At 37.1% G+C, this 17796-nt stretch overlaps 1 protein-coding gene and 1 pseudogene across 1 annotated transcript; both read right to left on the bottom strand.

The window, feature by feature from the left end:
* Window positions 1-145: 145 nt before the first annotated feature.
* LOC120012121 lies at window positions 146-5358 on the bottom strand (annotated as a pseudogene).
* Window positions 5359-5661: 303 nt separating this feature from the next.
* LOC120013361 (AP2-associated protein kinase 1-like) lies at window positions 5662-10071 on the bottom strand. Its single transcript, XM_038865143.1, has 8 exons — window positions 9781-10071; window positions 8664-9147; window positions 7965-8130; window positions 7826-7876; window positions 7545-7727; window positions 7316-7409; window positions 6310-7067; window positions 5662-6224 (listed from the first exon to the last, which is right to left on the bottom strand). The coding sequence occupies exons 2-8, from the start codon at window positions 9125-9127 to the stop codon at window positions 5889-5891; spliced, it is 2052 nt and encodes a 683-aa protein (XP_038721071.1). The 5' UTR covers window positions 9128-9147; window positions 9781-10071; the 3' UTR covers window positions 5662-5888.
* Window positions 10072-17796: the final 7725 nt, after the last annotated feature.

Genomic DNA, 17796 nt, shown 5'->3' on the forward strand with positions numbered 1-17796 from the left:
GGGGTTCAAGAGGAAAAAAGAACAAAGGACAAAAAATAACACAGAGAGAGATAACCACGCATATGTGCTAAGAGGTTTAAGCAATTAACCTCACTATCTGAATCAATGATTTTTTTTTGTTAGACAGGATTTATACACGAACATATTAATCTCTAAATAAATCGCTAATTAGATAATGTTACAAAAGCATTGGCCTTTCTCCTTTCTTTAACCCCTAGAAAGCATTAGCATTTCACTAGTGAATATTCAGACGTTAACAAAGAAATCAAATGACTACAACAATTTCCTTCCTACAGTTAGAACTAATTTACAAACCCAAACCCAGAGTCATCCCATGTTAGGGGGATGCGTATGGCGGCAGCAGACTTGACGGTGACTTCAAAATCAAGAACCCACTGATGGCTCAAGAGAATCTCCCACCATTAACCTCATGGACATGCCAAAAATTGCAATCTAAAACCACTTTAGCATCAAAAGTATGTTAAGTTATGCTGCATACTATCAGAAACTGTTTCTGTCATCATTAACCCATGGAATGCTCGCTCGAGTATTGACGACCACCCTCATCTGTTTGAAAGCAAAGGAAAAGCTGGCAATGCTTAGATGGGATCAATTCAGGTAAAATCATTACAAATTTAACTTCAGGACCAGGATTGAGTAACAACAAGGCAAAATTTTATTTTGCTGATCTCAAGATTCTCAACCAATTATCTAGTGCAAGTAGAGTACATAGATACGCACTAGCATTGAGCGGTAGTTTCAAAGTTTTGGTTTGGCTAGAACAACATTAGCAAGTCCAAAGAAAAAAAAAATGCAGATGACACATTAAGCAACACACTATTTTAAAAAAATCCAAACAGTTATTTGTTGGGTGAATACTTGGAAAGCTCAAAAGCAATTGGTTAAGAAACAAGCAGAGGATAACATTGACAGTGGCAAACTTGTTTGCATTGCTAAGTAAATTCGACAAGGATGCTTTTACATTATTTATTCCTAATGATTATTTTGACAAGTATAAAATCTACCCGGGATGTGCATTGCATATGCCACTACATTCATAACATGAGTGTATTTTACTGTTCTTACTTTTTAAACTAGCTACATTTATGTCATGAATGGCCAAAACAAAGAAAGTGGACTGGTAACATATTCGAAAGTTGCTTAAACAGCTCATGGTAAACAGAACCCCATCTAAATATTAGAAGAGAAAGAAGAAACACTCTGGCACATGAGAAAAAAATGGTAAGGAAACATACCACTTTCACCATCAGATAGATCTGTAAGCCTTGAAATTGCATCAATAAGTGCTTGCTCATGCTCCTATTTTGTAAAATAACTTATTCAGTTGTGCAGAATTTCGAGAAAGAAAGAAATACTGAGATAAGAAAAAGGAAATGTTAGCATGGTTACTCTTATGACCTTCAGCACTTTCTTCGCTTTCTCAACCTCGAGAGTATCAGAGGGTCTGGCACCAAATACCCTCTCCACCTGCCAAAAACAACAGCAAATGAATGTATATGTTAACCACATTCTTTTCCAGTGAATGCAAAAGAGAATTTATTACAGGAGAGTTACAAGGAGAGAGGCTGATAACCTCAAGAAAAATGCATTACCACAATATAAACAGCATTTCTAGTTGCTGATCTGAAAATGTACACATTCGTTTACCTCCTTGATCAGAGTATCTGTGTGAAGAATTTGTATATTATCCAGTCCTTTCTTTCCGACACCGTTCGGTGATGGCAATAAATCTTTTTTGGAATGACCTTTTGGGACACCTCTACCTCTTCCTGACCCTCGAACTCCATCACGGCCCATACCTCTATTCATCCCACGACCTGGTCCCTTCCCCCATGACCTCGACGGGATATTCCAGGGTCCTCACCCACCCACTGTATATCCTCGGGAGATATCTGTGACAAGAAACAGAACACATACATCATTCAAGTAAAAGCAAAAATCAGGTGGTGTCGTCTAAGATTTTCATAGGCTATTAGGACTGGTACTCTGGTAGCATAACTTTAGAATTTTCTTATGCAACTAGAGAACTTCTGACTCTTAAACCCAGCATGACATCCTTATAGGGATTATAAAATAGAGGAAAGAAGTCACACACGCCATGCTTCATTTCCTAGGGATAATTAAACTACAGCAAAAGTTACATATCCTACACACTACAATGATTTCCTAACATTTTCCTTTGCATCAAACCTTGTATATTTGTTCTTTCAATATTGAATCTTATATCATTCTTTCACATCAAGATAACACCCAACCGATTAGCATTAAATGCAAGCAATAAACCACTATTAGAGTAGCAATAATTAGCATCGCAAGCATTGAGAACTCAAATATCATCAATATGCTGGTGGCACAAAACTACGCCTGTATCACATGACCAAGACTGTCGCTTGTTCATTGTCGTCATTCTTCCATTAATCAGTATTAGAAGTTTTATCATAAGAAACAAAAAGAAGTAGGAATTTTCAATAACTATACAGATGATTAGAAAGTAATATAACTGCTGCAAATCTTTCATTTTGCCATACAAGCTATATCAATCATTGCTATATCAATCATTCAAACTCCGCAACAGTAACTAATAAACCTAAAATGGGATTATCAGAATGTAATTGTATGACCTCTTCAAACCCAGCACTCAAAAGAAAAAATTATAGAAGCGTCAACTGTAATGTGAGTGAAAAAACATAACTATGTGAATAGATGGAACCGCAACAGATGCATCCTTTAAATTTTAGTAAGCACATCCACACTGCTTCTTAAATATCTCTTAACAAAATCATATCCCACTAAAAATAGTCCAAAAAAATGGTTCAGGAGCAATTAAATAGCAGCTCCAAAGCATTATTTGTTGACAAGAATAAGTAACACTTTTAAGTCATGGAAACAAGACACCAAATATACCTCTGAGAGATTAACCCATTCCCATGTCTCCTTTTGAGTATGCATATCATAGACCAGAGCATGCCATCCCTAAAAAAGACGGAAAGAGTGAAATGTTGGTTCTTTAACCATGGAAAATGGAAAAAGATATCAGACTTCTATCAAAAACCACAAGTACCTCGACTGGATTGTAGTCGGTTATAACAGCTTCATAAAAGTTATTGTCATCAGGCCAACGAGTTTTCACTTTCCTGCCAATCAATGGGTCAAAAAAAGTTCCTTCAGGAGCAGCTCCTGCAGATAGCAGATTAACTTGACCCCTTCCACTTGGACCAGAGGGAGGAAAAGTAATAGACTTCGAAGATACACCAGGAATACCCTGTGAAATCGAGTAGAACAGTAAGAATTAATGTAGTACATATGATTAATGCACTTGCATCATGTTCTATAAAAGATTTATAAGCCTTTGCTCACTGGTTTTTGCTTCTTTCCCTTTGAACCAGTGATATATCCTCGCTTAGCAGCTAATGGAGATGGTTGATGAGAAACAGCAACAGCTTGTGCATGAAACACTGGAGATGGTCCACCAAGCGATTGTGATTGAACTGACTGTGCTAACTTTTGTTTCTTGTGAGATGCAGAGACTGTTGGACTAGGCATTGAATCATGAACTGCTTGACCAGTACCAAGCACGCCAGGTTGATGCACGCAGGCTTGTCTCCACTCCCTGATGGTATTACCGATTATAGACCAATTACAAGATAAAATAGACCAAAACATCAGAAATTCAGACAAACAAATGTTATCAGACCTTATCCTTCGTATAGTGTTATCGGCATTTACTCGGGCCAGAAGCTCTCTGTGCTCCTCATTCGATAATCTCAATTCTTTTCGAAGTTCAGTTATCAAACTTTCCTTCTCCTGAAGATAAGATAGTCATGTAGCATCATTTAAACCTGATCAAACAAATTTGAAGAGATTAGATCTGTGAAGTTCATAAGACAAAAAAGTACCCAAGTAATGGCATCAGCTTGAGCTTTAAAGGCTCTGAGAACAGAACTGTATGCTTCTTGCTCAAGTTGGTGGATTTGGATCTCCATATCAGTTTCACCATAATCCTAGGGTAAGTCTCAGAACCTGCGATAGACCTTCCATTACCCACTATTCGCCCACCTCTAGATTTTATGTTCTGATGTGATGGAGGAAGATCATCATCTATCCCTGCAATGATTTCAAAGAGAATGATTACAGAAATGAAAACCGCAAGTCAAACACCGTTTACAACAACATACAGCAAAGAACAAGAAGCATTTCTGGTTGTTTCAGGGGAACAAACAAAAGCGTAGAACTCAGTTATTGTGCAAAGTTTAGCAAGAATGCTTCTAGCCGTAGGAGACACCGTATGTAAACAACCCATGAGGCTGTTACATGCTATCTCTAGAACCCTAGCATATACAAGTTTCCCAATAGGTAAACTGCTGTACCAGTTTGCACGATTTTCTTATCTCTATACGAAGTCAATACCATCGATGTCTCATCAAACTGCTGCTTGAGTGTGCAGATGAATGTCAAAAGTAAGAACAATTCCTATCTTCCATTAGAGATTAATTGCCACATGTTACCAAACAAGTTCTCATTGAGAGTTACAGAAGTTATAGTTATCTAGCCATGTTTTCTAATGACCATACTTGCAGGCTCATGCCACAAACGAGAGTTTACTGCAACCAAATATATTCCACAATTTGCAGTTAAAACCTCCAAAATTTTGAGATTTTTAAAAATCAGAAGACTAACCACCACAGAAGTCCCAAGATATCTTCTACAAACCAAACCACAATAAACAGGAATTCCAGTCTACTTTAGAAAATTACAGCTTAAAACCCTCATCTTCGCCTCTTAGTATCTGAAACCCGAGTCACTGACTCTACTTTCAATTCCCCCAAAAGAAATTAGACAAATTTCAACAAACCCCACCAACAACCCAGTTTAAAAAAAGAGAAAAAAGAGAAAAAAAAAAAACTAACCCAACTTGATCCAGAAACGCAAAAAAGATTCAGTCTTTTTGGGGGTGAACTCACCGCTACTGTCGTAGGGCTCGCAGTTCATAGCCAGCGTGTACTAAACAAAATCCCAGTGGACAACAAGAACGAAAACCACAAGAGCCCCTAAACTCGATGGCAACCGAGAGATTCAACACAGAGATCAGTCCCAAAAGGGATATTTTGATGCGATTCGAGAATCAGCACATATCCTGGTATTTCAACTTGAGCTATCAAAACAGAATTGATCCATCTCAGAGCTGGAAGCGAGTTGGGTTGGTGTTATGAATCTGAATTAGGTAATGAACCACATTACCTAATCCTACTTGGTTTAGGATCATCAATTAATGTTTAACAGTGGGAATTGCAGGGCAGAGAAGGCAAAGCTGCAAAGGAACATATTGATGGAGGGAAAAAAAAACCAACTAGCTTCAATTTTATTTTTATTTTTATTTTTGCTAAAATTAAAAATAAAAATAAAAATAAAAAGACGGACTCCAATTTTTATTAAAGCGTTTTGGTCCTAAATTTATATTATTGCTTTTGAGTTCCGTCCCCTTATTGGTAGTGGGCTTTATGGGAGGCCCAATATGGAACCTCCTGAGTGGTTGTCATGCTTCTGTCCACAATTTATAACGTTTAGGACAGTTTAGTCCTGCAATGCCAAGTTTGGTAAAGATCCCTTGCTTCCTATTATGTATACCAGCAGCAATTATCCTTCCTCATAACACAAACCATATATTAAAACAGGGAAGAAAGATACAATTGTGGATGGATGGCTGGTCCATATTGTCTATTGCTTCAGTGGATTTACAGGAATAGATGGAGAGAAAAAATCCAAAATCAAAACACCAAGTTATTTTAACTCTCCTCATCAGTTCAAGCAGGAGCACCAAGTAATTAATTATGAGTCTCACCAGAATCCTCCTCACCTCCCGGAAAGCGTTAGAAACCAGCCCATCCAGCAGGTTGAGCAGTTGACTGGCTCTCCGCAATCTTGGGCTCACCAATGCCTTGAGAAGTATTTTGTTCGCTACTAGGTCTCAATCCCTGGGAGCTGGCTGGGGGGTTAGCAGCAAAATAGTCAGTTCCAAAACCCCATGTATCAACATTTGCAGTTACTTGAGCATCCTGCTTATTAGGTTGACCATTTCTGGTCCTGACAGAATGAGGAGATTTGTCCTGGGAAAAAGGTTGCTGCAATGGTTTTGGTCCTTTTGGATCATCAGCAAAAGCTTGCCACGGCACAGGATTAGGAGTATTCCATCCATCACTCTCCCTCTGTTGTCAATAAAGCATATACTGTCATTATCAATGAATAATATGTTCGTGTGTGATCCGTAATGGCATTACATAGGAACAATACCTGGGGAGTTGAATATGGCCCAACTCCAGATGACGTTTGATTTCTTGAAGCTTCCTTGCTTGGTGATGGAGTTCTAGCAGCAAGAGCTTGCTTCAGCTCTTGTATCTCCTGCCTTTGAGATCGGCAAATGGCAGATAATTTGTCAAATTTGGATGTTATTTCAGCCTTCTCTGAGTTTACCTGCTTCAGCTGATCTCTCAGCCTCTCTATTTCAGCCTCCAATGTTTCTTCATTTCCTGGCCTGTTACTACTCATCACAGGATTGACATTACTAGCATCAAATTCAGAGACAAATGTGTTAAAAGCCTCATCTTGAAAAACAGCAGCCCCATCGCTCTTCGATGATCTTGGCTTCTCAGTACCATGCTCTGTGTCTTTCTGGAAAAATGTTATTTCAGAGTCCTTTGAAGGACCATCCACACGCTTGTGGGATTTACCATGCGAATTTCTCCGTGCAGCATGAAAGTGTGCATCATCATCTCTCGCATGGCTAGTGTTCTTAGGTAAAGGATGATTTTCTGGTCGGCTTCTATCATGTTTTAATGTATTATGGCTAAGTGGTTCTTCATCAAATTTAGGCTTGCTCATGTCTTCAGAAACAAGAGAATCTTTTGCATGCTGAGTGGACCAAAAAGCACCAAAACCACTGCCACTCCCTATCCCAGAAGATGTAGTTCTGGTCGATTCTCCAGATGATGGCGGGGGTGGTGGGCTTCTGTGAGGCATGGGAGGCAACCTATCAGCAGGCTTGGAAATACCTGTTGAATCAAATTGCCTCAAAGCATCAACGGCTCTTCAATTAAAAGCAATAGTAAAACCCAAGCATATCAACAATTGTTAAATTTACTTCATTTACAATATTGATCTTTTTTCAAACTCAAAATTCAAACAGGTTGTAATTGGATCTTGGAAGTAAAAAACTAATGATTTATTCAGGAAATTAATAAATAATTATATATGCATGCCAATGGTTGTAGCATGTACAGAGATATGATTATGTTCTCACCTTCATGGATGCCAGCAGACTTCATTTCAGGAGGCCTATCAGGTAATGACTTTTGCATATTAGCAGGTAATTGTTCATTGACACGAAACCACACCTGTCAACATGGGAGGAAGATCCCAGCATCAGTAAGCAGACGTTAGATTCTCTGCTTCTACATTGCTTTTACACAGATAATCTAAAACGAACCTAAGTTCATGGAGATGAATGGCCAATCAAGCAAAGCGCTTGCCTGCGTGATGTCTGGTCGGTCATGTGGCGAATCTTGAAGCATGTCTCTAATTAGGCCTGTGATAGCCAAGCTGTATTTAGGTAACTCTGGAATCCGGTAGTTCCCATTTAAGATTTGCAGCTTGGATTCTCCATCAAATGCATTTTTGAAGTAGCATATACGAAAAAGGAGACATCCTAGAGCCTGAAGATTCACACGGTCACTTTTGTTACCATGTATTTTTAAGGATAACATTTAACTATTTCCATATCTTGAATAATTGTCAGGATCACTCGACTTACCCATATGTCGACTTTCTCATTTATAAGATCTCTCCGGAACAGATCCCACATCTATCTCAGTAAAAAAGAGAGACATGATTAAATACTTAAACCAAAATATATCACCAATTCATTTATATGAAACCATAATTCTTCATACCTCAGGGGCTCTGTACGCAGGTGTAGTGTGCTTCCTAATGTTGTCTTCTTCAATTCCCATTTCCTCGGGCTTCTCAAATATCTTGTGATTGGTAGAAGTGCTACCAAAATCACACAACTTCCATAATTCATCATGCCCCAATAAAATATTCTCAACTTTAAGGTCTCTGGTATGCAAATAAAAGAATAAGAGCCACAAACAATTTCTTGTCAAAACACAAAAGAACTCATCTAATAACCGAGTAAAAGGGCAAAGAAACATAAGTTATGTGATTTGATTACATTTCTCTTACAATTGCCTTACACAGAAGCCGAGACATGTTGAAAGGAAAGTATCAAAACTATTTTTAACTCAATGAACACCAGTGAAGTGAAATCAATGAATATTTAATGCCCTGCACTGTGAATCCAAACAGTGTAACTGTAGTGATAGAACTCCCCTCAAAACTAAATGTTGCTACAACTGACCAAAAATGATTTCTTTACGAAGAAATAAAAATGTAGCTAATAATTTACCATCTGAAGATACTGCATCAAAATAATAAACATCAACTGACTCTATCATTCATCCCAGTTAGATAAATATACTCTCAAAGCAACAGAAATCCTTATACTTTCCAGTTCTGCAATGGAAGACAGCTTTTAATAAGGAAAATAAGTATAAATAATTTAACATGAGAAGCAAGTCTAGTAGCTTAACCTGTGAGCGATAGGTGGTGACTGGCAGTGCATTGCAAAAACAGCGTTACAGACGTCTCGGAAAATTGAAAGGACTTGTTTCTCCTCAAAATATCCAGATCCTCTACTCAACAGCACATGAACCAGAGACTTCTCACAAAATTCCATTACAAGGAGAGCTTCCTTTGTTCTTCCCATGTCAAAGATTGAATGCGCATGAAGTGTGACAATATTGGGGTGTCCTTTAAGTGATTTCATCACAGAGATCTCCTTCATCACAAGTTCAAGTGATTCCTCATCATTGCATACCATGTGCTTCAAAGCATACTGCTTTGATGGGTGTACAGCATCCCGAGCAAAGTAAACACATGAGAACCCTCCCTCAGCAAAGGCCTTTTGGACATGAATTTTAAGATCGCCAACATCAATGGAGCGACCTTCAAGCCCGGTTGGTTCTTTATGCATGAATGGCTTGAACCTCCACATGGTTATTGCAGTGAAGACAGCTGAAACACCGAACACACCATAACAAAATTACTCAAAAATATTGAATTGTGTACAAAGCGAACTACATGGAGAACCACATATGGCAATAAAAACATTACACATTAAACCCAGAAGAAAATTGCATTTCAAAGGTCAAGGAAAAATTAACAACAGACAGGAAGCAGGATATTATCTTAATATAGCAAGTTCAGAAAACATACAGTCAGAACAAAATCATTAAAACAAGATACCCAATTATAGTCTTTATCTTTCTTCCAGATGTATAAAACCCTAGTTTAATCATTTACATTAGATCTGATAACAAAGCAATTTAGAGACAGAAGTTAATTAGAAGTAATCCGAAGATAATCAACAAGCATTCGATTTGCAAGCTACGAATTCAAGATCTCAATCAGATGAAGTCATAGCGTCAAACCCACACGATCATGGAACTAAAAATCGAGATCTAAAGCCCTAGTTGGACAAAATGTGAAACAAATTCAACTCCCCATCATTTCCTTTCTTTTCTACTTTTCATTTCCTCTGCAGCAAACACCACCATAAAACAAGCAATCGAGCTCAACAGATCTATAAAAACGAACATTCACACTAAAAATAAAGCTTTAAAGGGAAAAAAAAGAGAGTAGATTTACCAGTGATGATCCGATCGATAGACTCGTCAATTCGATTGTCCGATTAATTAATGAGCGTGTCTAAGAAGGTAGTGAGAATCTAAAGAGATGTAAATGAAGCCGTCCTGTCCAGATTTGGTTCAATATGCACCAAATCCAAGTGAAATCAAGCCTTGATCCCTCGATAGAAGGTTTTAGAAGGAGAAACGGATAAAAAGCCTGCAAGCAAGAGCACAGGGATATGCGAACAGAGTGTGTTGGGAGGAAGAGGACGTGAGTACGTGACTTGCCCGCTAGAAATCCCGGGCGAGATTACTATTAATTATATAAATAATATAACGACCATTTTACCATACCCAATTAGTACTAGTATTATTGTTTTAAAAATAAATATTGCATTGAAAAGGAAATTAAAAAAAAAAGTCTATTAATGTGATTAGTTTGGTACAAGGAAAAACATGAATTAATAGATGGAGAGCTGTTTTTTGTCAACAACCTTGACACTATGTTTGGTTCACCAATTCTGGAACGAAATGATGTATTCCCATGGTGAGAGGAATTCTCGTGTTTGATTGTACAATATACAAATGAATGGAATGACGTATTCCGGTTAACTTGGGAATTTAGCTTTCCCCCCTTACTTAGGAACCATCAATTCCAAGCAATTAGGAATTGTGTTTTAATGGTGAAAAGATAAAAAAAAAAGACCCTTATATTTAGTCATTTAATCATTATTCGTATTCTCATTCCACGTTGAGTCATTACATCCAAACATAGAAAAATCATATTCATTGGGGAATTCATTGACTAACCAAACATAAGAATGCAATGATTTATGTTCCCGTTCGCGTTCCTGTTCCCATTCTCATTATCGTTCTTGTTCTCGTTCCCATGTTGAACCAAACATAGTGTGAGTAATATTTTGTGATTAATCTATCTAGAGTCAATTTGTATGGACTCAAAATGTTATGTTGTGTTTTGACATAACTTACCATGTCGTCACGAGAGAAACTTATGTGAAAACGGGTATGATGGTTCGAGTTTAAATTATATCGAATATTCAAACTGTAAATTTACATCGAATCATTCTCAGGAAAAAATAATAATAATAAAATAAAGGGGCAGCTTTTTGTGCCCCTCAAAATTGATTTTAACCAAGTTGAACATTACTCTTTGAATTGTTATATCCTCTAAACTTAATAATCATTGGGGGGTGAAAAGTATTCATCATAACAATGACAAATCATTCTCTTAACTTACATGTTGTCCCGTCCTTTGTCTAACTATCCCTTTATTTTTTATTTTGTATCTTCATCTTTTACCTAATTAGTTGTCCCATCTACTGTCAATATGAACAATTAAGAGCTATTTCTTTTCTTTTGTTTTTGTTAGTTGTTACTCATACCAAGAAATTATAAGAATAATTGGATAAAAGATAAATGCAACAATAATTGTTTTGTGGTGTGGTTTTATAAATAGTTGCATAAAATTATCTCCCTCTGCGAAGCAATTAAAGTGGAGAGTTGTGTGATGTAACGTAGAAATCACAAGTTTAATTTTTGTAAACGAGTTCTAAGATATTATGTTGGGGAAAGTAGGTTTACATATTGTCCGTCTCCGATTTCGCCTATTACGGGAATCTTGTGCACAAGTTTTATTTACGCAGGCCTCCAGACCGAGCCCAACAAATAACCATGGAGTCAAGCCCAACTAGCCCATGTAGAGGCCCCCACCATGACACCATCATCAAATCTCTCCTTCAGCATCATCTTCATATTCCCTTTTTTCCCGTTGAACAACCAGCAAGAAACTGAATTGAGAATTTGTCAGTCAAGTTTCACATTTTGGTTTTGGGCTTTTGTGTGTACTAGCAGCCCAACACCAAATAAGACGATAGTTGGGCTAATGATGGGCCTGGGTTGCTACTGACGGGCCAGGTCCATGAGGATTGCACTCATTTAATCCTTTTCCAGTTCGCGATTTCGCTCGAGCGCACTCTCTAGAGTCTGAAGCGTATGATGAATACCCGTCACACGGGATGGGGGCCCAAGTCTAGCATCACAAGTTTGGGCCTAACTCTCTATTGAAAACCCGGTGAATACCCGCCACACGGGATGGGGGCCCAAGTCTAGCATCACAAGTTTGGGCCTAACTCTCTATTGAAAACCCAAGTTGACAATAGGAGGTTTGTCCTCCCTTATAAGCTAGACTCCAAACCCATCATCTTCCGATGTGGGATTCTAATCAATCCTCCTCCCTTGGGAGCATGCACGTCCTTGTGCATGGCCATCATCTTCCGATGTGAGATTCTAATCAATCCTCCCCCCTTGGGAGCATGCACGTCCTCGTGCATGGCCTTGACTGTACCATTTCTGCATACGGTCCCGGCCCACTTACCTCCCCAAGCCTTGCTAGCCAGGTCCAGTGGATCTAGGGCTTTCCCAGTTACTTATAATGACCTTTTTTTCTTTTTTTTTTATGGCATTTTTCTCTTTTCCAACCCGCCCACAATGGACACGGCCCACCCCTTGGGAGCATGCACGTCCTCGTGCATGGCCATCATCTTCCGATGTGAGATTCTAATAAATCCTCCCCCCTTGGGAGCATGCACGTCCTCGTGCATGGCCTTATCCTCCCCCCTTGGGAGCATGCACGTCCTCATGCATGGCCTTGACTGTACCATTTCGGTATACGGTCCCGGCCCACTTACCTCCCCAAGCCTTGCTAGCCAGGTCCAGTGGATCTAGGGCTTTCCCAGTTACTTATAATGGCTTTTTTTTCTTTTTTTTTTTTAATGGCCTTTTCTCTTTTCCAACCCGCCCACAATGGACACGGCCCACTGTCTCCTAACCTAACTCCACAAAGGAATGGGCTCTGGGGTAGGCCCGCCTACGATAGTGCCAGTCCACGGGCCTACACGCAGGTGCGTGCACTCTCAATGAAAACACCAATGATGAATACCCGCCACACGGGATGGGGGCCCAAGTCTAGCATCACAAGTTTGGGCCTAACTCTCTATTGAAAACCCAGGTTGATAATAGGAGGTTTGTCCTCCCTTATAAGCTATACTCCAAACCCACCATCTTCCGATGTGGGATTCTCATCAGCGTACCTTTGCGCTCGAACGGAAACTCCCTTCGCTCGAGGCTGAACGGACGGGTGTCACGAACATGTCGATTGGCTCGATCAAACTGATCTGTGTACGAATCCCAGCAGTTTCAACTTTGAACCATTCTCCACATTCGTCATGTTAGCTGTGTTTGCATGATAAGAATTAAGAAGAAACAAGCAACAGAATTAAGAGACCATGTACTGGACTTGCAATGACAAATAAAACCTGACGACCTGGCTCTACGGGCCCATCTTTCTCACATGTGTTGGGCCTTATAATGGGCCTACAAAAGATGGATAAGAAGCTGGTTAAAAAGGTCATGGCAGTGGGCCCCCATTAACAAGGTAAAGACAAAATATGCATGTCTTAACACAACCAACACATAATAGTGGTTGTCGATAGTCTAGTGGTAAATCTCTGTGGAATCAAATCGTTTAAACTCAAAAGGCCCTAATTTGATTCTCACTTGGAGCAAAATCCTTGTGGTTCCACATTGAGTTTTGGTCTAACTGATAATGTTGTCAGGTGTCGATCTCGGTTACCCAAAAAAGAAGAAGGTAATTTTTAATTTATTACTTTTGGTTTGTGAGTGAGTTTTCAATTAATTAGATCAAATTCAATTTTGGCAAACACTTGAATGAAAAGCAACTTTGATCGTCCACATATAGGCTTCTTTTACACTCAAGTATATGATATAATTGATTCAAGATCATCATCATTGTTCTTAAGTTTCAAGAGAGCTATTTTTGTTCCTTCTTGTGACACATTTATCCGCAGTGGCTTATCATGATATATATATACCAGAAATTCTCCTATGTGGACCAAAAGTGTGGACCAAGTTTGTGGACTTGTTTTTCAACCATAGATGTGGTGGGCCCCATAATAAATGTGTGACCCCCACTTATGTTGTGATTGATTACAACCATTGGATTTTGGTCCACAAACTTGGTCCACACTTTTGATCCACTTAGGAGAATTCCTGATATATATACACTGTGTATGCACCAATGGCAGATAGAAACTAATTACTTTAATTGTTGTGATGATGTAAGTCACTTCAATCATAAGCGACCACCTCCGTTAGATGCACATAGGTGGATAACGATTAATCGAAGTTACCTTAGATTTATTACATCATGCATGATTAAGTTTTAGGTAGATAGTGTGAAAGAGCTTAATTACTTTCTGTTAACAACCATAATGATTGCGAATGCAGACAAAAACTAACTTGTTTTACGCTCCAACATCAATTATTGTGAAAAAGCGATTGGATCGGATTATCCAATCGAATCAATCGAATGAAAAAAGTAATAGTTTAGTATCTCTCACATAACCAAAATGTTTTTTTAGCGTAAAAATTAATGATGATGGTTCATGAAGAACAAAATCGTGTAGGTTTTTGACTCAAAACAGACAATATTACATGATATATCAAGCATGACTCGTATGTTGATGTGATAACAAATAATGCAAGAAATTAATACATCTTTTTGAGGAAATAAATATAAGTTGGAAATTGAAAGATGGGATTATTGCATGACTTGAAGGGATCAAAAACTACCAAAATTAATGCACATGGGATTCAGACAAAATACTCACATGACAAAAACATGGTCCTTTCAGTATCTGGCTTCCTTCCTCTATTCAGAAACCAAACTTTATTGTCTTTCTTGGTCTTTTTACATCTTCTCACCAACTTCTATTAGCTTAAATTGTGTCTCATAAGGTATTGTACTTGTTACTACACACGGTTCTTTCACTGTTTTGTGTTTAAAATAAACAAACATAATGTTTTAGGTTTATACTCGATGGTTCATAATTTTTATGTATTTTTTCACGTTAAATTTGATTTTTGTTTGAATAAAAATATATGTTAAATCGTAAACTCAATCAAAACATATTATTCATGGGTTGTAGTTTCTTTTTTATTTTTAATAGCAGATCTAGCTGATCGGGGCAAATGCTGGGTAAGGTTTCGGGTTGGAATCTCACACATGAGAATCAGAGTCGTGACTGACCTACCTGAATGACATAGATATTCCAGAATTTAGCAGGAAGAGACATTTCCAGCTTGAGATCTCATGATTGGCATCACACAAAACAAGATCTCAGTTATTTGTCCAACAAATTCCATACAATACTTTTAATAAACTGTATATGTGTAATGTATATATGGCCAATACTTAATGAAATCTATATATGTTTCAGTGCCTGGATTAATTATATCGATTTCAAAAAAGATAGGGATCCCAGTAAGTCATTCAAGTAAATGATATTGTTCATTGATTCATGTTAGTGTAGGGGCCTACAAAACTTGATGATTGAATCAGAAAGTGACATATCATTTACTGGGATGACTGAGATCTCATCCCATTTACTGGGATCCCTATCACTTATGTATCGATTTTCATAATCACTTTTTAATTCTGTATTTTTTAAAATCATAAATATGTAGTATTTAGAATGACGAATCTAATAGTACATTTTTTTTGTTCAAAACAAAAATATAATTCAACATGAAAAAGACATGACAATTTTAGACCGTCAGATATAAACTAAAAACATTCAATTTTCGATCGTGATGAATTTGATTTTTATTTTGAACAAAAATAATATACCATTACATTCGTTATGCATGCTAAATACTACACAATTATGATTTTTTTAAAAAAGTTTTTGGTGCACCAATTGGGTCCAGTGTTGAAAACCTCTCCCAATCTCTCTTCCAACAGTTTAATTAGGCATAACACATGTAGATAACACAATCTAGATCTCAAACAACCATTTTTGATTATTAAGTGACAGAACCAGCAGTTGCAGCTGTTACATCATGAGTTATTGTACAAAGTCTTTAATTGGATAGAGATTAAGGTCAACTAGTGGAAAAGAGATGGCCAACTAATAGCACCTAATTGTCACCCAAGAAACAAGTGAGCCATTAATTGAGCGACAATCACATTGTATGTAAGGGATTACCTACCCATTAGGCCATGGGCTCGAATCCTACCCCTCAACAAATTTGTGTTTCAAAAAAAAAAAAAATTATCACCCAAGAAATCATCATATATATGATCATATATATATATATATATATATATAATTACGTGAAGTTGTTAAGATGGGTTTGTTAGATAGCCAATCATGATATATAAAAAAAACAACTAATCCACAAAAAAACATGATCGGAGTTGTTAATTTAGGTGTAATAGTGTACCATCTTCAATTTGCAAATATTTTCAAAATTGTTCCTATACATTATAGAGTAGGAAATTTGAATAATACGAGTAAACAATTATTAAAGGTGTAAATGTAATGGCTCAAATTAGGTAAGTGATTGACCATTTATGTTAATGTCACCATTTAATTATTATTGTTATTAGTGTGTATATATATATACACAAAATTTTTATATAGGGGAAAAAAAAATCCCTTTTGAGTATTGTAGTCGTAGTTGGGACTCACTAATCAACAACAATCTGTAACGAAAGCTTACGCAAGCTGCATTTTTTACATTTTGTCCGTCTCTATCTCACTTACTGTAGGATTTTTATGTACGAGAATTGTTTACCTTTTACCTAGAAATAAAGACATAAGATTTAATAGACAAAATAATGTTGTATATACAACAATGTGTATCAATAATGATAGATTACTAATTAAATAATGGCATGATGCATACCCTTCAACACATTTTTTGTGTGTATTGGTCACCATCTCCAAATATACAATATATATGTAATTTAATATCTACATTTGTATATATTATTATAACATATGTTAATTGATGTGGTATTATTATATTAGAAGGTAGGTACATGATTTGTTCTTTTAATATAAGACTAGAAAATGAAAGGACGACAACCACAAGCCCTAAAATAATTTCAATAAAAAGACACAGAGACTTCTGGACTTTTATAATTATTTTGTTGATTTACATTTCAAGATAAACCCTATAAGGTAATGATGAGAAGGTTTGAACTGGTGGCACGTGATCTGGAGGGTGTGTTACAATTTTGACCACCGTTCAAGAACAAGTGGTAAAACACACTTGGAACACAATATATATATATTTTATTGTTGTATCGAAAAGATGAAAAGACGAAAACACCCTTTTATAACAAAGAATGGAAGTTCCTAGATAATATATGTTTTTTTTAGTCCATTGAAATATTGCATCTCATGATTTCATTTTAAAAAATACTATCCCGCAAATTTATTTATTTTTTATTGCTGGCAGTCATAATAACTTCAATTTTTTTTTTTTGAGATAGTGGTGTTATTTAGACTTTAGAGGATACAAAAATTATGCGTTGGGTTTTGACCTAATTTATCACGTCGTCATGTGATAAATTTCTATGCATGCTGGCTGGACGACCCGGATTTAGGTCTATATCGAATATCTAAAAAGTAAATTAGTAGGACGTCATTCTTAATTGTTAAAAAAAGAATGGAGTTGAAGAAAGAAAACCACTCCATGTCTCAAAAGTTAAAGTTGATCATTCCGGCTAACTCTCACGTAATTAATATTTAATGATTTGTCCAGAAACACATGATTACTTATTCGTAATCTAATGATATTTTTAGATGTATATTTCTCAAAGAAAACGTCCCTATTTTGATAATTTTCGATTAGTTTCTTGAGGAAGCATCCAATCCAATTGTACCTACCCAAACACATAATTCTCATGATACTTGTATTAAACTAATTGAGTAATAACAAAATGGACATTTTCTCCATAATACTCATGTGTATGGTGGACCCATATGCACCAAGAACTCTTTTGGGTTCCCAAGGAATATTTGGCCATTGGGTGGGTCATTATAAGGGACCCACAATCTTTCATTGAAGTGGGTCCCCCAGTCACATATAGGCATATAAACAGTCCTTTTCTGATGAGCATGATCATCATCGGCAATTCAGAACT

This window comes from Tripterygium wilfordii, chromosome 13 (genome assembly GCF_013401445.1).
Source record: "Tripterygium wilfordii isolate XIE 37 chromosome 13, ASM1340144v1, whole genome shotgun sequence".
Lineage (NCBI taxonomy): Eukaryota > Viridiplantae > Streptophyta > Magnoliopsida > Celastrales > Celastraceae > Tripterygium > Tripterygium wilfordii.